Source organism: Equus asinus, chromosome 11, assembly GCF_041296235.1.
Source record: "Equus asinus isolate D_3611 breed Donkey chromosome 11, EquAss-T2T_v2, whole genome shotgun sequence".
Lineage (NCBI taxonomy): Eukaryota > Metazoa > Chordata > Mammalia > Perissodactyla > Equidae > Equus > Equus asinus.
The window spans coordinates 51,359,074-51,383,505 of record NC_091800.1 but is presented as its reverse complement, the minus strand read 5'-3'; the positions used below and the strand labels follow the sequence as shown (position 1 = coordinate 51,383,505).

Below are 24,432 nucleotides of genomic sequence, written 5' to 3'. Positions count from 1 at the left end.
TTTGATTCCTGGCCCCACCATTTGTTATTAAACTCAACTTGGCAATTCTTAACTTGTCTGCTTCACTTGGAAAAGCATTGTCTTAAATCCCCACTATATTCGTTTCAAAATTTGGTGGTCCTGTGAGGAAAAACATTCAAATTTGCTTTTGGTCTTTTCCTGAAAGTTTCAGTGTGCTGAACACTAACCAAAAAACCATTTGCAGACTGAGACCTTGTGAAGTACATGACTTTCGGGCCTGCAGAAAATTTTTGGATTGAACTGAAGGCACTGAAAATAGAAGGTTATAATTGAAATGTCAGCAAATATAATTTTAAGAATTCCAGTCGATGCTACTAGAATATTAAATAAACCTGTTAAATACATTTTTTTCTTTTCAGTATATAAATTTTAATATGCATCCCATATCTCTCCAGCCGTATTTTGTATATCAATAGTCCCCTGTGGCAACTTTATCTTTGAATACAAACAATTCTTGTTCAATATTTGAGTAGTGATAATGGGTTTTATTCTATAAATAACAGCCTTAGAACCCTAAACTACAGCCAGCATAACTTTACCATTTGCAAGAACTACAGTGCTTTATATTCCAAATAGCAATTTTAATGTTTTATTCATTGCCAGTAAACAAATGCAGAACACATGAAGAAAACTGTTTATTAGAGTAGAACGGGGCACATCCACGGCTGTGTTAGTGGGGTGCCCTCTATCCAGTGAGCTGGCGGGCATGAACTGCTGAAATGCAGAGTTCCAGGAGCCTTCTAGAACATTTTGACAATGCAAGTTATATTTGAATTAGCGATCTCAGCGGCCCAGAGCTGATAAGAACTCCAAACTCTGGAAGAATCCTTAAAAATCTTATTTTTTCAGGGCCCGTTTAAGAGGTTCTTGTTGTCTCTGAGACTTGTCCATACTTCTCAAACTTTTCCTCAGAAAAGGAAAATAATTGCAGGTGTGTGGTTGAAAGTAGCTTGCTGCATGCAATAAATTTATTCTGACTCTTTAATCATATTTTACTTTAAATCATGTGTTTTGAACTGTATTCGTAATATACTGTTTGTTTGAATATATTCTCAAAAAAATCTGCAAGTAAAATTGATGCTTCTCTTTGTAACACTGTGTTGTATTTATGTGAGTTTATGTTCTTCCAGGCACACCACTGTGAAGGCCCCAGATAAATCTAGGGTCTCTATAGTTTGTAATTTCCTTGTCCTCCTGGATAGTTTGAATCTCAAGGTCAGAATGGCACAACACATGAACTGGCTGATATGTAGATAGTGTTTTGTTTTTTGTTAGTGCAGCAGTACAGCCAATATTTTAAAAACTAGGAGATTTCATCAACAGTACCGATTCTTCATTTCACTTGAATATGACTACAGGGCAACCGTTGTTAGAAGTTGAAGAGCAGTGGCCTTCTCCAGAGAGAGGGCGTTCATTCTCCCTGCCACTTCCAGTCTTATCTGCCTGGCTACACGCCTCTGTTTCAACCCCTTGGCTCCTGTTAGCATTTGTAGCTCCCTAAGTAAATTAGGCCAGAGCTTCCCAGCTGGTGTGCTGTGGCTTGGTTACAGGTGTGCTGAGATACTGATTTCCTGAGACATTTCAGAATGATGGGGAGAAGGCACTGAGTTAGCCTTTTGGTGACTTCATGCATGGCCTGACACCCCCCAGGATTCCCCCAAGGTTGTGGGTTCAGGGACTCCTCAAATGAGGGCCTCTCTTGTTTATACCAAGCTGTAGAGAATTGTCAACTCTTAAAGGCCTTCTGCAGACTTCAAAGAAATAAATGCGTCTGCTCTTTAGCGGGTAGGTCCTCTCTCTGATGTCACAGGTTTTAATTCGTTAGTGAACCAGTGCCTGTTGAGCGTAGCCCTGTTGTGTAGCCTGATAGGCATGGGTCCAGACTGGCAGCATGATCGCTCCTAAAGTGCCTCTGAGGGGAACTGAGCGGGGCAGGGATATTTGGGAAAGATCGTAGGATTGAAACCATTGACTTTACATGTAACTCCATGAACAAAATGAGGGTTGATAAAAGTTACAATATGTGATTGTTTTTTAAGGACTTAATGCTGCTTGTCTATAAAAGAGCTGGAAAATTCCCTAAATGTACCATGAATTCTTTCACCACTTTAATACATTATGAAAATTATAAACTCTGTTCGTCAAATTTGTTTACTCAGAAGAATGCCTGAGGAGAAACATGGAAGGAGCAACAGTAAGACACAGAATGGATGAAAATGTTATTGTCAGTAGGTTTGACATTTAGAAATTTAGAAGGATTGTTTAGCCTGAGTTTCCAGATGGCGCTGTAACATAATCTACCTGGCTGTGTTCGTTTTAATGATGTATATATTGTCCAGTGCATTTCCCATCAGCAGTGGAGTGGGTATGTGATGCAGAATATGTTACATTTTATCAATTTAAATACAGCTGTGCTTCAGGACATAACAGTAGATGTTCGGTTATAGTTCTGGTCCTCTGGGACTCTTTTAGCTTTAATAGGCTAGGAGGATTATGGAAAGCTCTTGACACTCGAGTTCGGGCATGGCTGTGTGTGAGTGACTGTGCTTTTGGAAGACACACAGCACTTTTGAGATCACTTTGCAGAGTTTTCAAAGAACTGAAGATTGATAATCTGGTGAGATAAAAATCAGGTACCAGCAAGCATCAAATTCCTTCTGCACAATTATAGCTCTCCGAGGGGCTGAAGATTGTGCTCAATGAACAGGACATGTTGTGATACATTTACATCCAGATACATTAAATGCTAGATTAAACAGGAAAACATATCTTTTGGGAATAGAGTGGACAAAGTAGACATGTCATTAAGGTCTATATAAAATACAGTTAGAGGCCAGGAAAACTCCTCATGTCCTGTGCAAGGCTTTGAAATGTGGGACCTTGACCAGTACTGTCCAAAAGAAATAAAATGCAAGTTGTGTAACTTTAGAGTTCTCCTAATTGCTACATGAGAAAGTAAAGAGAGGAGAGTTACTCATTTTTCTCTGTCTCCCATCATACATGTATACATGAGGTATACATGTTAATAAACTTCTATTTTTATCTCATTAAAAAAGTAAAAAGAAACAGGTGAAATTAATTTTAATATATTTTGTTTAACCCACTATATGCAAAATATTACCATTTGAACATAGAATCAACATAAAATGATAAATGAAATATTTTAAATTAGCGGTTTTGGTAATAGGTCTTCAGAATCTGGCCTGTATTTCCCACTTGCAAAACAACTTAATTTGGACCTGCCACATTTCACACGCTCAATAGACTCGTGACTGTCGGCTTCTGGAGTATCCACTAGCAGTTCTTGGCCTTCAGTCTCTTTAGTACTGTGAGCAGAGATTTTTATACTGTTCCAATTCGTACTTTCATGGTAATTTTCTTAAAATTCTGAAACCTGTGCTTTCTGAAGCATAGAGTCCTCCTTGATTTTTAACTCGACCGGGGATTTAGTTGGAAAGAGGAGGAAGGAGGAGGATAAGGAGTTGTTGATTCGGTGAATGAGTGATTAAAGTTCACAGTGAAAGAGATCAAGGCATGGATTTCCTAATGATGAAGGGAATAAGATGGCTGCTATTAAAGAGGCAATAAAAGAATGGAGAAGTTATTAAAAATCAAAGTCTGACCAATTCTGGAATGGATATAGTATTAAGTAATTACGTTTTTAAAAATAGAGCCAAAAATATCTCCATAAATGAATTCTGGGTGGTGGATTTTCGGAATGATTTTTAGCTCTATGGGTTTTGGTTTATTTGGATCGTATTACTATGAAAAATTGTAAACTCATCTTCTGTTGCGTCTTTCTCCGTAAAAGGAGAGTATGACATATTAGTTTATGTTTTCCGGAAATCTGATTGTCTTTAATAACTGTTTTGTTCTTCTTAAGTTAGCATAATTTATTAATATAGGATACCCAGAGAGGCTCATGTGGCTTTTTTTCTGATCTCCTTTGGGCTCTAGCAGATTCTATGGCCTAGAAGTATTGCTTAGTTTTGTGATGTAAAACCAAAGTAGTACTTATCAATAAGAAAAATGATAATTTAATAATAACTACTATCTATCAAGTGCCTTCTGCAAATTACATTTCTTAAATTCTCCAGACATGACAAACATACTGCAAGGTATGCATTATTTTAGCTATTTTTGTGGATGTTGAAAAACTGAATTTTAGAGAGATTGTGGCTAGGCCATGGCCATATAACTTGGAAATAGAAGAGCTAGGTTTTAAATTCAGAGCTATAGGTTGCTAAACGTCATCCAGCATCAGGAAGTGAGTAAAGTGATTTAAGGAAGCAAAGTTCCCTCTGCTGTCCTTGGCAGTTGTTCGTGATCTTACAAAGACGAGAGGGTTAACTTTCTAATAACTTCTGAGACTCCTGGGACTTCTGGGGTGTGTGTGGGAGTATTCTTACCTAATATTTCTGAGACAACATACATTAAAAACAAAATGCACTGGCAAATAAGAGCTCTGTTATACTTTGTTTAATTTAGGCCCCTTTAGTCCACAGAACACACATGGAGAAATGTTGCCCAAATGGTAGCAATAGCAGGACTCAGACCGTCAGGGGTTCCTGGTCAGAACTGAGAAGGAGGGGCCTGCCCGGTGGCGCAGCAGTTTAGTGCGCAGGTTCTGCTTCGGCGGCCCAGGGTTCGCCAGTTCGGATCCTGGGTGTGGACATGGCACCACTTGGCAAGCCATGCTCTGGTAGGCGTCTCACATATAAAGTAGAGGAGGATGGGCACGAATGTTAGTACAGGTCTAGTCTTCCTCAGCAAAAAAGAGGAGGATTGGCAGTGGATGTTAGCTTCAGGGCTAATCTTCCTAAAAAAAAAAGAACTGAGAAGGAAAACACCAGTCTCTCCAGTGGCTCCTTGGATCCACAAAGTGTGCGCTGCATTATGGTTTGTGCCATTTCAGTGCGTGGTGGTTCTCCTGAAATCTGACCACATCGGGAACTGTATAAATTTGTTGCAGCATAGCACTTCCATCAAGCTCACAGCTCAGAAGCTTCCAGTGAGAGACACTGTGGCGTGATGAAAAGAGTATGGACTTTGGGATCAGACAAAAGTGTGTTCAGATCCCAGCTGTGCAGTTCGATAGCCATCAGACTCTCTTTCTTCACTGGTAAGGCGGAGGTTGATGTCCCTTCTTCACCCCGAGGATTACCTAAGATAATGTGTGTAAAGTACCTGCCACACTGTCTAGCACAAACCTGATTTATGGATTATATTTTTACTCTTGAGATACTACTGTAAATCATATACTCCTTAAATTATACAAGACAAAGTGACGGATAAATTTCTGAGCATTCCAAGTGGCAGTGGTATAACTATAGGGAAAGAAACTATTTATAGTCACTGGTAAACTTGGTGATAATACAGTGCTTTATGGAACTGTGCTTAGAAAAGAAATCCTCCCTGCTCACCTTCAGAGTTCTCTAACGCCACCCCCAGAGGATCGCTCAGCTACTGGTGTGTCCACAGGCTCAGCTTTGGAAATAGTGAAAATATTTCACTTCATTGTCCCCTCTTCTTTTTTTTTTTTGTGAGGACGATTGGCCCTGAGCTAACATCTGTGGCCAATCTTCCTCTTTTTTTAAAGATTGGCGTGTGAGGTACAACTGTTGCCAATCTTCTTTTTTGTTCTTTTTTTTCTGCTTTTTCTCCCCAAATCCCCCCAGTGTATAGTTGTATGTTTTTGTTGTTGTTGTTATTGGTCCTTCTAGTTGTGGCATGTGGTGGGACACTGCGTCAACATAGCCTGGTGAGCATTACCATGTCTGTGCTCAGGATCCGAACCGATGAAACCCCTAGGCCGCCGAAGCAGGGTGCGCAAACTTAACCACTCGGCCACAGGGCCAGCCCGCCAATCTTCCTCTTTTTGCTTGTGGAAGATTATCACTGAGCTAACATCAATGCATTTTATGTGGGATGCTGCCGCATCGTGGCCTGATGAGCAGTGCTAGGCCTGTGCTCAGGATCCGAACCTGTGAATCCTGGGCCACCAAAGCAGAGCACATGAGTTTAACCACTACACCAGTGGGCCAGCCCCTCATTGTCCCCATTTATCTCCTAAGAATTTCTCTTCAGAGTGTCATACAGTAAAGATGCAGCATGCGAAGTTACAAGTGACATCTTACTTAGCCATATATTCCTGCCCAAAGCAGGTGAGGAGCCACTGGGAATGAGAAGTTCGGTTAAATTTCATGAGTTCACCAATTCAGAGTTAGAACTCAAACTCTGTTAACCAATATTAACTTATTCCAGTATATTAATTTATTCATAGCATATGCCTTGCAGACTTGTGCATTTTTAAAAATAGGATTTATAGGATCCACAACTTTATAAATAGAGACTCAAAAGTCTTTCAACCCCAGAGGAGAACTTATGTGGTGACAGACAAGAAATAATCTACAACTGAAATTTCACAATGATGTAAACTGTTATGAACTCAATTAAAAAATTTGTTTTTTCAACCCCTTAATTTCTTAGACAAGGAAGCTGAGCCCCAGACAGAGTAGCTAACTTACCAACTGGCACATAGTAGTTAATGGTAGTATTGCAGTACAGTTAAGAACGAATGACCTTATTGTTTTCTTTATCTAATTTGATACGAATCTTAACAATCAAATAGTGTTTACTGGTCAGCTACAAGAGTTCAGCATATTGCCAAGAACTATAGAAACTCCAAACAAAATGCATCATATGATTTGCTTACATTAAAAACTACTCCTAGGTATAAAGGGTTATTTAAGAGATTCGGAGTACTAGATGTGTTTCAAGTTGCTTGCCCTCCTGTGACCAAAAGTGGCTCATGTAGCCTCCTCTTGGTAATTGGTTGGTCCATGGGTGATAGCTAACTTTGGAGTGACTCATGCGTCCACTGGATGCCACCCTGTACTTTGGATAATCTGACTTAAAATTTTGAATTGGTCTAATCAAATTGTTACAGGAAAAAATTTTGTTAGCTTTTATGAAATAAAACGTGTAAAAATTGCGTAAATCCTAAGTGTGTGCCTTGATAAATTTTCGTAATTGGATACATCCATGTAACTACCACCCAGATAAAAAATTAAAATGTTACCACCCCAGAGATCTCCCTTGTATCCCTCTCCAGTCATTACTACCCTCCAAATATAAACACTACCTTGACCTCCATGACCATCGACTAGTTTTGTCTTTTTGAATCATACGTAAATGGAATCATACTGTGTGTCCTATTGTAGCTGGTTTTGAACTGGTCTAATTTTATTCTACATTGTCTTAGGAGTTTTATTCATTTTTTTTCATGTTTATTACTTTTCATTACTGTATAACACCTCATTATTTGAATATGCCACAATGTATCCATTCTATTGTTGATGGGCATCTGGGTTGTTTATAGTTTTGTCTATTACGCAGAGTCCTGCTGTGATCTTTTCGTATGTGTACTGACTTTGTTGAATACATGGACTTATTTATGTTGGGTATATACTTAGGAATAGATAGTGGAATTGCTGTGTCATAAGATATGTGTATGTTCAGCTTTAGCAGACTGACAGTTTTCCAAATTACTTATGTAGTTTACCTTATGCAAGCATCTGTGTATGAGAATTCTAGTTCCTCCACAGCATCACTAGAACTTTGTGCTGTCAGTGTTGTTAATTTTAGCTATTCTGGTGATGTGCAATGGTATCTCATTATGGTTGAGATTACGTTTCTATGATGACCAGCAAAGTTATTTATTGGCCATTTTGTTAGAGTTCCTTTTCAAATTGCTCAGTTTTTCTTTTGAGTTTTCTGTTTTTTTATTGATTTGTAGAAATTTTTTATATATTCTAGATAGTAATATTTTGTCAGACATATGTATTACAGATATCTTCTCTCTGTATACAAGTTGCCTTTCCACTTTCTTTATGATGTGTTTTGATGAAGAGAAGTCCTTTTTTTTTTAAAGATTTTATTTTTCCTTCTTCTCCCCAAAGCTCGCCAGTACATAGTTGATTATTTTTTTAGTTGTGGGTCCTGCTAATTGTGGCATGTGGGATGCCACCTCAGCGTGGCTTGATCAGCGGTGCTAGGTCCGCACCCAGGATCTGAACCTGCAAAACCCTGGGCTGCTAAAGCGGAGCATGCAAACTTAACCACTCGGCCATGGGGCCAGCCCCCGAAGGGAAGTTCTTGATTTTAATATTGTCCATTTTATTAGTCTGTCATTTATGATTAGTGCTTTTGGTGTCCGCTTTGAAGAATCTTTGCCCATCACAAGATAATAAAGATACTCTCCTTTATTTTTTTCTAGAAACTTTATTATTTTACCTTTCATACTTATATCTATATCCATCTGGAATAGATTTTTGTGTATGATGTGAGGTAGGATTAAAATTCACTTTTTTTTTTTGTTTTTTTTGGGTGAGACAAATAGGCCCTGAGCTAACATCTCTTGCCAATCTTCCTCTTTTTGCTTGAGGGAGATTGTTGCTGAGCTAACAGCTGTGTCACTCTTCCTCCAGTTTGTATATGGGATGCTGCAGTAGCATGGCTTGATGAGCGGTATGTGGGTCCACGCCTGGGATCCCAACCCATGAGTCCTGGGCCGCCAAAGTGGAGCGTGTGAACTTAGCTGCTACGCCACCAGGCTGGCCCCAGGATTCAAAATTTACTTTTTTTCCTCATATGATATGCAGTTGACTGAGCACCATTTACTGAAAAGGCCATCTTTTCCTAACTGCAAGACAGTACCACCTCTATGTTAATCAAGTGACCAGTTATGTGTGAGTTTATTGATCCGTTTATTGAGACCTGTGTTATCAATTCCAAAGTATCTTAATTATTAGAACTTTATAAGTCATCTTGATATATGAGATTATATCCCCCAACTTTGTCATTTTTCTTTAGGATTACCTTGGCTATTCTTGGTTCTTTGCATGTCTGTTTTAAATTTGGAATCAGTTTCCAGTACACACACACATGCGCGCACACACACAGCCCTGGGATTTTGATTGGATTTTTATTGAAACTACAGATCAATATAAGGACAATTTACATTTTAAAGATTGGCACCTGAGCCAACAACAGTTGCCAATCCTCCTTTCTTTTTTTGTCCTGCTTTTTTCTCCCCAAATCCCCCCAGCACATAGCTGTGCATTTTTAGTTGTGGGTCCTTCCAGTTGTAGCATGTTGGATGCCACCTCAACATGGCCTGAGGAGCGGTGCCATGTCTGCGCCCAGGATCTGAACCAGCAAAATCCTGGGCTGCCAAAGCAGAGCACACGAACTTAACCACTCGGCCATAGGGCCTGCCCCGAGAATTTACATTTTAATATTCAGTTTTCCCACCCATGAACATGGTATATCTTTATATTTATTTAGGACTTTTTTAATTTCTCTTGTAATGTTTCATTTTTTCAGAGTAGATGTTTTGAACATCTTTTATTAAGTTTATTTTTAGGTGTTTAATTCTTTAATGTCATAAATTTTATTGGCATTTAAATTTCCTGTTGTAATTGTTTTTTTGCTGGTTTATTGGTTTTTGTGTGTTCACCTTACTAAATTCATGTGTTAATTATAGTATTGTGACTATAGAGTCTTTGGATTTTCTACTATACAATCATATTTTCTGTGAATAATTACAATTTTATTTTTTTCCTTTATATAAAGTCTTTATCTTTTAAAATTGTTTATTCTTTATGACACTGGCTGAGACCTTCAGCATAAGTTGAATTGAGGTAGTGATGATAAATATCCTTGTCTATTTCTGGTCTCAGTAGTGAAAGCTTTAATGTTTCACCATTAAATGTGGTGCTTATGGTAGATATTAAAATAGATGCTCTATAACGAATTAAGGCAGTTCCTTCTGTTTCTACAGTCTAAGGTTGATTCTTAAAGAATGATTACTGTGTGTTCATTTTATCAAATACTTTTTTTGTGTCTCTGTTGATAATGCAGGAGGAATTTGGCTGGAAGGAGTGATGAAACTCCTCCCAGAGGAAAGAGAAGGAACCTCAGCTTCTCCTGGGGGGACCCTGATCATCACCAGAAATTCAGACTAATTGGAAAACATTATAAATTCTTGAGACCAAAGTAATATGATGCAATATTTTAAATATTAGCTTGTGTTTGTAATGTGCATTGGAAAGAGCTGGGACTCAAGATAGATAGATTAACAATAATCTAAATTTGTTAAATCAGGGCCTAAAGAAGCCAAAGTGCTGGAGGAAAATTACAGAATTGAATCTGAAGAGGTTCAGAAGGAAGTACGACAGAATTGTTGTAATGTATTGATTAGAAAAGGATCTTAAAATTGACTCAGCGATAAGGTTCTGGGGACTGGATGTTGATGGTTTCACAGCCTGAAATAGGAAACTGGGAAAAGGATTTTTTTTCAGGGAGAAATTGTGACTTCGTTTTTGGGTGCTTGGAAGTGAGACTGTCGCCTCCATCACTAGATGGTTAGCCCTTTTGTGTTTGGGGGAGCTGTCTTGGCTACAAATCTCCAATGCCTATCACAATTCCAGACATGATAAGAATATCTGGATAAGAGCCAGAAGAATCTAAATGTTTGTTAGATTATTCAGTGATATGTATGTGGAAAAAAAGTAGAGTGAGATTTAAGTGGGAAATTAGGTTTAGAGAGGTTCATTTGGGAGATAATAATTGAGTCTCTGGTAGTTGAATTTCCTAAGAGATCAAACACAGAGAGGAAGCACATCTTAAAATTAAGGAGAATTTGGGAAGATACCCATCTGTAGGAGGGAGGATATTTAAAATACATCCAATGGAGAAGAGAATCAGAGACTTCATTGAAACGAGGGTGGAGAATTTTCCAGGTGCAGGTTTTCTATAATGCTAAATATACATCAGTGATCAAGAGACCATTTAAAAGGGAAGGGATACAAATAGAGTTAATGAGTTGTGATCACATGTCTGAGGAAGGACAAAAAATGTGTTGTAGTTACGTGTAATTACACGTAGTAGTAGCGCTGGCTGGAAGTTAGTGTTGAGATGGAGATTATCTGAATGTTTTTAAGGTAGGAGAGAAGATGTCTGTGCTGGAGAAGAGTACAGAATGAGAACCCAGATATGGTGAGGGGAGATAAAGTCCCTGAACCAAATAAGGAAAGGATAGCTGGAGTAGGGCTGTACGTCATAAAGCATTTTCTGAGCCTGAAGGTGGAAGCATACTGAAGTTGGAAGCTTATGAGTGAAAATAAAAGAAATGTCATTGTGGAAGTTAGCAGCCAGTAACCTTCATGATGAAGGAAACGAATATATTTTGGACAAAGATTGGCATCCAGAAAGATCTCCAAAGAGCGTATGGCTCACTCTTGTGTGGCACTGTGTTCATTTAGATGCTGGTTGAATGTTCTTTTCAAATTTAAGTTGAACAGCAGATTCATGTGCCTACTTCATAGCCCTATTGATTACGAACATGTTGTCATCTGCTTGGTTCTCCTGAGCTGAAATGCATTGTTTTCGTCTTCCATACCATGGCTTTTTGCAGAGATGAAGCGTGTGTCAGACCACAACACCTGGTAGCTACTGTTCCAGATTTATCAATGCTTTTTTAGCAGGCTCAGTAGTTTCCAGATAGCCAGCATGCCGTCTCCAACCTTTTTTTAATATTAAAATATATGATATAAAAGGTCTTTTTTTATCTTTAAATCCCCAGTGATAGGGAGGGATATTTATTATATAAATGAGAGAATTAATGAGTACATATGATATGGGACTTTGTAGTTCCTGTTTGTTATATATATATATATATATTACATTTTAATGGAATTTTAGAAAGTTAACTATTTGAAAGCATGTATTATTTTGGCTTAGCTTTATTAATGAAAGTAAACGCTTTATTTGGCTAATTTATTGAGATTGTTTAAAATTATATTCATGTTAGTACCTTCAGAATCGGAAAAGAATCCAATATAATTTAGTTGCAATTAAACACTCTGAGCTGTGGTAAACATTTTGCCAAAATTAAAATAAATTACTTTTTGAAATTATGTAATTTAATAGCTGTTTGGTGTAACAGACTCAAGCACTGGTCAGAAATACTCCTTTGAAATGTATTTTCAGGATTGACTATATTGAATACATTATCAAAGAATGCAGTTGTTTTTTATTCCTGAGGAAGATTAGCCCTGAGCTAATGTTTGTGCCATCTTCCTCTATTTTGTCTGTGGGTTGCCGCCACAGTGTGGCTGCTGACGAATGCTGTAGGTCCGTGTCCAGGAACTGAACCCGGGCCGCCAAAGGGAAGCATGCTGAACTTAACCGTTACTAGGCCATGGGGCCGCCACAAATGCAGTTTATTTGTGATGTGAAAAGTTAAATTCTTTTTATATCTGTGCATGTGTTTAGATATCACTGGCGAGGAAAGGAAAAGATCATTAATTTTAGGTTTCATGTAGATGATTGTACAGACATTCTAAAATCTTAAAAATCTCTAAAAACTTAAAAAAAATGAGTCATTGAAAGTGTTAATTTCTAATTGGGGGAAAAAACCTTTTAAAACATTGGCTGCATTATGGTCTTGGGCAAGATTTCAAATGACCTTAGGTTTGGAATGTATTTTTCTTCTGTTGGAGAACTGTCCTTGATTATGCATTTAGTTCGGAAATATTTACCTTGTTTTAATCTATTTGAGAGGAAAATACCAACACTATTGTTGCAGTTGGCTTGCATATCTGTTTTCCACAAAGAGAGATGCCATTGCATGCAGAAGTCATACCAAGATTACGTACAAGAATCATCATAGAGTAGTACTTAAAATCCTGAAGACTGGAGCCTGACTTCTGATTTTAACATGCTGGTTTTGTTATTTTATTAGGCCAGTTACTTACCTGCTCTGTGTTTCCATGTTTGTAAAATGAGAATAATTATACCACCTCAGAAGGTTGTGAGAAATATTACGAGTAGTCAGTAGTTACAATAGTTGCTAGCATGTGTTAATTCAGTGTTTTTCCTGATGCTACAATCACTGTTGCTCCTCCTCCCTCTCTTCCTCTACTCCTGTTACTACTACTACTGAGAACTAACACCGCTGTACCCAGAGAACAGTTTCCTATTAATTATTGCCCTCTTTGTTTAGCTTGCCAACGCTTAGCAAGATAAATCCCACTCACATGCACAGTAAACAGTTTGCTTAGGGAGTAAATTTATTTTCTAGGCCATCACAAAAATAGATGATTAAAAAATGTTTCTTTTATCCAGTTTTGGATTAATTCATGTGAAATAAAACAAATATTTATTAAATTGTGGGAAAAACATTCCATCAAAATGTTCTTTGGCCCGCAGCGCTCCCTGACTGTATCTCCCAAGATGTATTTATCTGCCTTTGGGAGTAAAGTTAGAAAATTTAAAGGACTGTCCTTTTAAAATCAGATGCTGTTTGAACGATACCGTATTTAAACGAACCTGTAAAAGTACCTTCCCCATGCATATTCGGGAAATACGTGTGAGCACTTAACCTGCTCACTCCCAATAATTATTTGATAAAGTTATTTCATTTGTGAACTTTTCTTTAAAATTAGACTAGAGATTAATCCATATATTATTTATTTATAGGGGTAATTTTGATTTTAGTATTTTATGTATGTCTCCAAATAGGTTTTTAAGCCTGCAGTTGGCCAGTTTTTGTTTTGCGATTATTTTTCAAAACGTTCTTGATACTCCTTGGCTGTGACACTGTTATTTTTCAAAATCACTTAAATTTTTTGGAGTATTTTAAAAAAAGATAAGCTGAGGGGCTGGCCCCGTGGCCGAGTGGTTAGGTTCGCGCGCTCCGCTGCAGGCGGCCCAGTGTTTCGTTGGTTCGAATCCTGGGCACGGACATGGCACTGCTCATCAGACCACGCTGGGGCAGCGTCTCACATGCCACAACTAGAAGGACCCACAACGAAGAATATACAACTATGTACCGGGGCGCTTTGGGGAGAAAAATGAAAAAAAAAAAAAAAAGATAAGCTGACTCGTGTAACTTACATACACTTCAGGAATTTCTCTCTAGTCAGAGTTTTTCACCAATGTTTGGCTGTATGCGTGTGTGTGTGTGCACATGTGTGTGCTATCTATGAGCATATTTTCATTGATTCATTTCTGAATAATAAATATTTTGAAATATCTGATCTATGAGGGTCAGAGATGTCAGAAGTATCTTAAATCATGGAACATAACAGTTCATGAGAAAGGTCTTTTAAAGTCATTTTTAATAGAATTAGCTTCTCTAGATCATATTTTAGTGTTCCTGATTTAGCATACATATCAATCCCTTTATGTTGTAAGGCAGATGGGCACCTAAGACACTAGAAGTTAAGTTTTCAGGATTGTTCTTATTATTTACTGGGAATGAATCTTCTCTCCACATTACAGACTGCTTTTTCATGTTAGAGCCCCTCTTTAGGTGCCATAGGCTGGCTGGGATAAATACGCCAATTCCTAGGATGCTCATCATATATGTGCGTGTGTGTATGTGTATACACATTCATTTCTAGTAAATTATACATGCTTGCACATATACACATGAACGTTCTCAGACTCAGATTTAAAAGTGTTAATTCCTAATACATCCCCTTCCCCTGAAATGCCTTGTCTTTGCCACTTTTTAAAGCTCAGCTTTGTTTCACCTCCTCTGTGAAGCCTTCATGGGTTCCCTCAACTGCCCACTGTACTTGGTTCTTTCACCAGAGCTCCTCTGATGTTATTAAGGATGTCAGCTTGATACAGGTTAGGGAATATGAACTTCTATCACAATTGTTTTCATTTTAAAATTTGGGTATTAATCCTAGGTCATTGAAATAGCCGTGCTTTGCATGTGAATTTATTAAATAATATATGTAAAAGCACCTAGTCAGTGTAAAGCATCTGGTAAGCATTCAGTAGATGGCAGCTATTATTGTTATAATTATTTTACTTATTTATGTTTGTCTCATCTTTGTTGTCTGTGAGCTTCGTTGAATCAGGTACTGAGGCGTATGATTTTTGATGTCCTTGGTTCCTGTCATATAGGCTCTTCACGGATGAATTAATAACAGAATGTATGTACCATGTAATAAATCAGTGGACCTTCATCACCTGCTAGAAATTGCTTGGGTGATATTTGAGTTGACCTCCAATTTCAGTATTTTTCAATTTTTAAAGGGGTCTTTTTGATCCTAATAAACAAGAATCAGCCCAATGTATCAATTGTCATTCTCAACAAATAGTATTTTGATTTCTGGTATTATCTAGTTATGAGAGAAGCATATAGTTATGCAGTGCATTTGATAGTCTACTAATTTGCTCATCATTGAAAAATACTAATTGATTATGTATTTATCATGGCCGCTGGCTATCTGTTGTGGACCAGATTATGAGCTACATAGGGCAATGATTATGATGTCTGAATGCACAAACTAGATTGATGAGTTCAGCTGGTCAAAACTATTGTTCAGTAAGACACTCAGCAACCTGTAAGATGTTCATTAAAAATATCAAATAAATCTTCTTGTTTCTGTATCAGTATGTTAAAATGTCAGTAAAGCAAATCCATTCAGTTCTTTGATCCATCTTTCAAATTATATTTTAAAATCTGCCTATGTTAAAAGGTCTTTGGGTTCAGATGTGTGAAGAGGTTGAACATAAAAGTATCCTCAAAATGCCTTGTTTGATATTTTCTAATTATTGTTAAATATTTTGAGATTGCAGATTTCATTCAAATGTCAACTGTAATTAAGTGCGTGCCGTTTGTTTTTCTATTCTGGTTTACAGTTTGATGGAATGTTTTTCCCACAATTTAATAAATATTTGTCTTATTTCACATGAATTAATTCAAAACTGAATAAAAGCAACATATTTTAATCATCTATTGTTGTGATGGACTAGAAAATAAATTTACTCCCTAAGCAAACTGTTTACTGTGCATTTCAATGGGATTTATCTTGCTTAGTGTTGGCAAGCTAAACATAGAGGGCAGTAATTAATAGGAAGAACAAATATGTTTACTGCATACTGAATAAGGCAACTTAGTTTTCTTGAATATGTCGTAGATCTTTAACGTATAAAATTTGTAATGACCCCATAACATATATACCCAGCTGTCTTCAGACAACAGCGTTTGAAATGAAGTAGTAGGAAAATTCTTAAGCTGTGTGATTTATGCATTTTTAATTGGTACCACATATGTGTTTATCATTTTATTTTCAGTTGTTTTCAAAATTTTAAATTTGCTTTCCTACATATAAATCACACCACCACATTATACTTACATAAAGTGCTGGGAAGTGAACTGGAGATTAATACATAACTGGGCACCCTGTTATTCCCTTTCTCACACCAGCCTCTTAAAAACATCAAAGATTTTAACTTCTTTAGCATGGTGGTTTAAAACATGTCCTGATGGAGGATTAAGAGAGGATGCGAATGTTCTCCATATGGGAATGTGAACTTGTGTGTGGCCAAGAATGTAGTGTTATATGCAGTAGTTTAATGTGCAAATACAAATTGCAGATGCTCATATTTGTGTTGCAGTGTAAATCACATAAATTAGACATATGAAGACAAAATTTAATCATCCTGTCAGTCCTTTGCGATACAAATCAGATTTTTGACTATGCACTCCTGATAAAATGGCAATTACACTTGAGTACTAGCATAACGTAAATTACTTTTCATACCATTATATTGAGCACAATATACAAAAGAAATGCAGAATTCTTTTGCTATGGTTACTTTCTTTTAAAGGTTTATTTGTTCTCTGTCTGCGTAGAATGACGAGGTGTAATGGAAGCTGAAAACAGATTAAAGGAGTAATTTCCATGTCAGTGTGCTTTTCCTTTGCCTCCTCCCTCTGAAAATGGGCTGTTTGTTCAGTGAACTCTGTTCTTATATGATTGCTCAAGCTCCAGGGCATACTTTACTCCAAGTGGGACCTTAATTCTTAAAGTTTGCTCATTCTGTATTATTGTCTGCTTTTTTTTTTAATAGTGAAGAATTCCTAGGTGGAAGCATAATTTCAGAGAAACATAAAGCCGGAAATGAGGAAGAACAGTTTTATAAATGGAGAATTTTCAATTGATTTTGTATGTAGCTAACAGAATTCCAAGGGGATTATTATTGAATATGGGCTATTAATGACCCTGAATTCCCTGTCTCCTGTTTCTATTAGCTATTACATCATTGCATTCTCTTAGTGGATGAATTATAGACACTGTACTGTGAGATCCTAGAGTGGAGATCCTGTTGTCTGTGTGTTCCCGGGACCTTCCCTTAAGAAACGTGCAATCATAATTGAAGGTGGATTGAGGAAGTGTAATTTAGGCTGGATTAGGTCACTGCTCGTTCCTCAGGATAGTTTAATTGGAAATAGGAGTTTTGGCACTTGACTTATACACGTAGGAAGTAGAGATGGGACTGACATTTGTTGGATAACTAATATGTGCCAGATAGTCTGGTATGTATATTGTATACATTCTCCTTTTCAATGTCCCTAGCCAAAAAAAGGTGGTATTTTTTGGAGAGTAAGATCGGCCTTGAGCTAACATCTGTGCCAGTCTTCCTCTATTTTATATGTGGGACGCTGCCACAGCATGGCTTGGTGAGTGGTGTGTAGATCCATGCCCAGAATCCAAACCTGCTAACCCCAGGCCACTGAACTGGAGTGCTATGCCACCAGGCCGGCCCCCCCCAAAATGGTTTTACAATGCCAGTTTAATAAATGAGGAAAAGGGGGCATGTAAAAATTAAGCAACTTGCCCTTTGACGTTTCTATATTGTTACCTGGCTTGCCTGATGAGTCAAAGGAGGGTGGAACTTTGTGTCTGGGTTTTTGGTTCCAGGAAGGGAGGTAATGCTAGAAAGTAGATATGTAATTACATAACATATCCAGGAAATAATCTACATTGAAGTTTTTGTGCTTTTCTTTTTTAATTCATCAGATCTTTGCTTTGATGGTCTTGTGTTGATAAATTTAATGAAAATTGGTTTCCTTATTATAAGAATAATACTTTCTCTATGGACTGTACCTGTCCTAGTTGAAGTGATTTCTATTAACAGTTTGAAAATTCTTAACTGAGATGCGGAGAATTATCACTTTTTAATTATGAATCATGAAAATTATGTTTTCCGTATGTAGACCATACTTTGTATGTAGAACCACGTATATCCAAAATTAAAATAAACTATCTTTTCCTGTTTATTGTGAGAGGCATCTCTAAAATCAGATATTCATACAGACGTTTGCTGACTACCTGTGGTCTATATTAAAAAATACCTGAAAACTAGTTTGCCTCCCTATATAGAGAATGATGTGTGTACCATGGAAATCCCTGTGTCTTTTCTCAGCGGTAAGATGTCTCATGCGATACAAGTTCAGAAGACATACGGTAGGTGTCACCTGTCACCTAGCAACAAGCTTACTGCTTGTGCCTTTAGCATCTCTTTTCATTTTAAGTCAAAATACCTATGAAAATGTAGTACTTAGATTTGCATTTATCTCCAGAAATATTTAGATTAACCTTCAAATATTTTTGGTTCCCAAGATAACTCACTGCGACAGATCAAACAGAAATAACTTTAAATGAAAAAAGGCAACTTATATACCAGAAACCTTGATGCAGAGGGGGGCCGACACGGATCTGTTGTGTAATATCTCAAGACGTAAATGCCCAAAGCCTGCCTGTCGAGTTCCCTAATCAGCTTTAAAAATTATGGTAACTGAATTGAATATGTCTATAAACCTTTATTTCTTGACTTTTTAAAATCAGTGCTTGAAAACACAGGCTCACGACTAACGAAGCAATGATTTGTAAAGCTGAGTCTAGACGACAGAATTCCAAATAGGATTGCTGTACTAGCACTGGAATTCAATTTATTTGAAACAGAACAACTAAATTACCTTTGGGCAGAGAGTGGAATACCCTGACTAGTTAGATGTCTATAAACACCTTTAAAATGTGTTTCTCTGTGTCTGTTTAAAGATACATAAAGGGATTCTCAGAGGAACTAGCAACAAGTGTACTTATGGGTCCTGAAGTATTTAGAATGTATTAAACACTAACCTTTAAAGATTGAGAACATAATAGATCATTTCAGATGTGAGGAAGAGCCAGCAGCCTGTTACCACAGGGTAATATAATGCCTGTACTCTGAGGTAATTATTCGGAGGTAACTCCTTGTTTATTAAGGTGGAGAGCATCCACTTTCATTCTGGCCAAGGTCATTCCTGTTGTCCAGGGTACTCTGTTTGAATCCTAAGGGAAAGCTGGCTGACCGTGTGTAGAAATTTTAGGGGAGAAAACAGGAGTTAGAAAGTAAAGAATTTAGAAAATCCTTCTCTGTTGCTTGTAGCTGCTAAAGAGAAACAGGTAACTAGAGTTTCTCCGGACTCGCCACTAAAAGCACGAGTATTTACCAGTGGTTCCAGGCAGCAATATTTTTGCTTAAATCTAAAATTCTTTCCAATATGTAATATTTTATGCCATTCTTCCTTCTCGTGTTTTTCATGTTGAAATAAGTGACCAACCTTTGCTTTTCTCGCCTGGCCATTGAGAGTCGTTTCTGAAGCCAGGAAAGTGAGAACCAAAACCACGTGTGATAAGTGTTTTGATGAGGACAGTGGCCTTTAAAACTTCTGTGCTTTGGGAAGATTTACTGGATAATTTCACAAACCTGTTTGACAGAGTTAAGTAATCCTTTAAATAGGACATTGGTGAGATATTTATTGTTATTGGAAATGTGCCATTTTCCTATTTTATATCATGGTTTGATTTTAGTGAGGATTAGGGGAACAACCCAAAGGCCCCTTAGCGTGAATAAAGTTAGAGATTCATTTGTTCTATCTTGTAGGCTCATTTCAGGGAAGTCCTATTGTTTTCCTGTTTGATATCTGGGTCGTAGATGAAGGAGCGCTAATTCTTACCTGTGGGACAACAGATTGCTATACAAACTTTCCTTCAATTAGGGTAGGTGGAGTAGATAATCCAGGTATGATTATTATTCCTGCTTCTGTGGAGAAGGAAATTGAGCCTCAGAGAAGTTGGAAGAGTTGTTAAGGCCACACAGCCAGTAGATGACAGAGGTGAGACTAGGTCTTCTAAACTCTGAACTGTGTCTTCATTTGCTGTCGTTTGTGCTCCTTGAAGTGTAGGGGTGTGAGATGGGCGCTGCAGAACAAAAGATGATGTTGAATGCTCTTTGAGAAGCTTGAGTTTAATGGAAAACAAAAGTTAGCATTGTACCAGGCTCCCCTCAGGTTTAAAACATGCAGAGGTATGCATTTAAATTGTACATGGTTGCAAAGAGAAACCACCATGAACCGGGAGCCGTGCACTAAGTTTTGGGACTAAGACTGAGGACCGTGACATTATTTAACTTGTTACCTTGGGTACAAAATTAACCTCTGATCATCACCCACTGTCAAATGGATCTTAAAATAGTTCATGTGCTCAACTCGCAGAACTGCTTTCGGAACAAATGATATCATTAGGATATTTTGTAAATCCCAAAATACTCTAAAAGTGAATGATACTGTGTTATGTATGGTTCACATAATTTAATGTTTACTTTAGTGTGCAGATTGTACCTAAAAATACAAATTATATAATTTAGGCCTGAGTTACTTGGGTAAGAAATATCCACATAACTGATGTAAAGGGGAGTTTTATTGGATTTTTCTTCCATTTCTCATTATTAGCTTCACTCATTTGACAAATAGTTTTTGATCACCTAAAATTTGCTAGGTCCTGTGTTTTGTGTTAGGAAATAAAGATGGGAATGGCACTATGTTAGCAACTATTTATTCTAGTGTAAATATATAGTCTGTTTAAAAAGCAATGTGGTGATGTATTTTGAAAGCCTGAAAAAAATTCATATTATTTTGATCCAGTAATTATGCTTCTGTTAATTATATTGTAAGGAAATGATTAAAGGTGCAGAGTAGAGCAGCTAAGTACAGTAGTATAGAATGAGGGTGCCTGGCCGAGGGGTGAGTGGTAGTGGATATCTACACTGGACTCTAATCATTGGTTCCCACCTCCTGATTAGAGTCTGTCTGTATCTGTCCAGAGAGGGCATCCTTTCCAGTTGCACAAAGGTGTCATCCAGGCTAGCAGAGCCCTAGTGTATACAAGATTTACATAGAAGGATGTTTAATTGTTATTGGTAATAGTATAAAAAAATCATAAATCATTAGACCACAATTAGGGAGTAAATATTCCTACAATGTGGAGTATTATAGGCTCCTACCAAAGAGTATTATAAATTTTGGATTAAGCATTAATAAGTTGACTATCGTGTGAAAATGCTTATGGTATACTAAAAATGTGAAAAAAAATTACAAAACAACATTTTGAGATATAAAGAATTAGAATATAGGATTGAAGCCAGTTTTGAAGTTCCTGGTACATTCTGCTAAGAAGGTGGAACTGAATGGTTTAGATATATTTTGAAGTCTAGAAAGGATAAGACGTGTGATAAGAATATGGTGTTTTAGATGACTTTTTAATTCTTTCAAGGGATACCATGTTATGGTTTCATAATGTAAAATAAAATCATACACTGAATTTCAAGGGAATATTTCTGGTTTGCCATTACAATATTAAAATATTTCATTTATATTATTTTACTTTTTAGTAGCATTTCTGGTAGTAGTAATAAAAGCTATAGTATTTAGTAAGGATTGTGTTTTGAGACGTAAGAGACATATATATATAGAGAGAGAGACAGACAGACAGATACAGACATAGATAGAGATTTAAAACTGGAATAGAATTAAAGTCCAGTTCACTTTACAGGCCCAGCCCATGGCACTTGTGAATTCTGCTACATTTCTTTTAAGGCTTTATGAGTGAGGGAGCTCTTTTTTTGTTCAAATGTATGGAAACACATGCAAAGGAAGCCTGGCCCAGGGCTGCCATACGGAGACGCTGGCACAGAATGGTGCTGCAAAGAACTCCAGGGCGTGTCCCCTCTTGAGTGTAATTCCAAATGAGAAAAAAATCAACTATGCCTAATAAGTTGGCTTCACTGAATGCCAAAGAAAATCTGCCTCATGAAATGGAAATTCTGAAGCAAGTTACATAATGCTGAGAGAATCAATAGGAGGACTTTCAAGATACATCCAAATGAGGCAAACAGTCTATTGTAGTCAGATCTTTCCAATCCAATGGTTAACTCTATTTGATAAGATTCAAATGGCCCTGTGGATTTGGAAGTTTTTAGAAGCAACATAAATATTTACTTTATATTTGTTTAGTTTTGGGGATGTGACATGTATTAACTTAGATCAGTTTTTAAAAGTCGCTTGGGTATTGGCCAACATGGAGCCACCCCAAAGTATTCATATTAATTATTCTACACATTTGTATCAACTGTAAAGAGAAGAAAAAATTGTTTCCTCTGGAAAACAGCATTACTTTAAGAATCTCTTAGTTGCTAAGAATAATGGAGCCAAGTGCTCCGGTGGGAGTATTTGTGACATTCGTATATTAAGTTTACAGTTAAACAGATTTCTGCCATTTTCTTCTCAGGCTCCTCTCTCTTTTGCATCTCTTTCTTTTTTTGTCCCTTCTCTCTCTTACCTTTGTCCAAACCTTCATTATCTTGTACCCGGGATCTGTCTTAAGTGTCATAGCTAATGTTTCTGCCTCTCTTCCTTCTTTTCTCCATTTTACACTTTACATACGTGACTGCTAAAAAGCAAGCAAATAACAAACAACTAAAGAAAAAAAAGTTCCCCAGCTATTATTATGTCACTCCATTAGTCAAGAGCTTAAAGAATGGCAGAATTAAGATTCCCCTCCACCCCCAATGAAAGAATGTTATCAACTGGTGGAACTGTTTCTCATTATTTGTTTTCATGTGCTTTTCTTGCAGGATCAATGTGACTCTAGAAACAAATGGATGAATGAATATCCATATGAAGAGGAAAACAGTAAAGGTTGGTTAGTCAAATTGTATAATTGCAGTGAAAATCCTATTTTGAACGTTATTTTGGGCAGTTATTAGAGCACTTCCTTGTCTGAATGTGAGACAGAGGTCAATACTTTCTGTAGATCTATCTGTAAAGTGTAATTTTTATTTTTAACCCCTTAAACATAAAGAAATTTGTAAGGAGGCAGTGCATTTTTATGCAAGTCTAGCTGTCACCAGTTTCCAGAACTTAAGCTGGTATTTTAAGAGTCACCTTTCAGATGAATATTAAAAAATGGTAAACCACTCGATACAACTGATCACTGGGACAAAGGAAGAAAAAAGAAGCCAGATTTTGTTTAATATACATTAGTTTCTACAAACATAATCCTAATTCCAGCACTGTATGGTGTATGATTGCTGTCAGATGCTGTCCTCTTTGCGCCTGCAGTCTTGGCTTTCCTCAGAGGAGTAGGACAATTATGAAAGGCCTTTAACTTTGTTTTCTTACAGACAAGTACCAGTATAATTCGAGGGGGAAAAGTCCTGTGAATATCAACAGTAGTCAAATGCTGGCTGTCACTTTATTTGTGGTAGTTATTTGAGCTTTTCAGGTACGGCATACTGTTATAACATAAAAATCATAGATAATACTAAGAAAATTACAATATGTTAAACCATCTCCATTTCATAAAGTTTTTACACTGAACACGTCTGTTACATAGCCGTGAGCCTCATAATGCTTCAGAAACCTGCACAACACATATAATTTTGTATTTTCTTTCCCCCATTACTCCTGCTACTTTCAAATAAATGTATGTCATGCCATGTGTTTTTCTGCCAGCCCACTGTCACAGTTACTTACAAATGATTTTCCAGGTTATATCTTTCACTTAAAATTGTTGTCTTCTCTCCTCATTGCTAAATTTGCTCCTTTTCAGTATTTATATCTGGAAAATTTTCATACCTCTTGAGGGAGTATTGACAGAGATGATACAAGGGAGCCTTCTTGGTGTATCATAATGTTGTTTTTCATGACCTCAGGATTGCCTATATGGGTGCGTTTACTTTGTGAGAATTAGTTGTACCATGTACTTATTTGTACGTGGATCAGTGGTGTGCTAGAAAATGGCTCTGGGATAAGGTGAGGAGGCCTGATCTGTAGTGTTTGTTAATTCCCATGATGTAAATACTCCCACTATGGATGGTTTCGAAGGTTTAGTGAGTAGTTTGCAAGATTCCTTAGAATATAACAATTGGCTGTCATGAGGGGATGAGCTAGCTCCAGCACACCATCGATCATTTCATTTATAAAGTGAACTTAAACAATTTCATGTACTCTTTAAGACAAGTGAGGCAAAGATAGTAAATTAAAATTTTCATGGCTCATCCCTATGTAGACAAGGAAACCTTCTTCACAGATTATCATGCAAAATGTATTTATCCGTTTTCTTATGTATGTTGTTAACATATTATTACTTTATGTTTTTGTTCAGTTGTTAAGTTTTTACGTTTGAATGAATTAAGGTTAGTTTTGTAAGTTTATAC

The 24,432-nt window shown here is 37.1% G+C and overlaps 1 protein-coding gene across 5 annotated transcripts in view; it reads left to right on the top strand.

Moving 5' to 3' along the window:
• KLF12 (KLF transcription factor 12) overlaps nt 1-24,432 on the top strand; it is a 418,145-nt gene that overhangs the window by 109,998 nt on the left and 283,715 nt on the right. For 4 of the 5 annotated variants that reach the window (XM_044779861.2, XM_044779864.2, XM_044779862.2 and 1 more), the window contains exon 2: nt 22,849-22,912. In XM_044779861.2, the coding sequence (XP_044635796.1) occupies nt 22,880-22,912 (33 nt within the window). In that variant the 5' untranslated portion in view covers nt 22,849-22,879. Of the gene's footprint in view, nt 1-22,848; nt 22,913-23,397; nt 23,499-24,432 lie in introns of all 5 variants that reach the window. The other variant, XM_070519950.1, reaches the window with a different exon arrangement.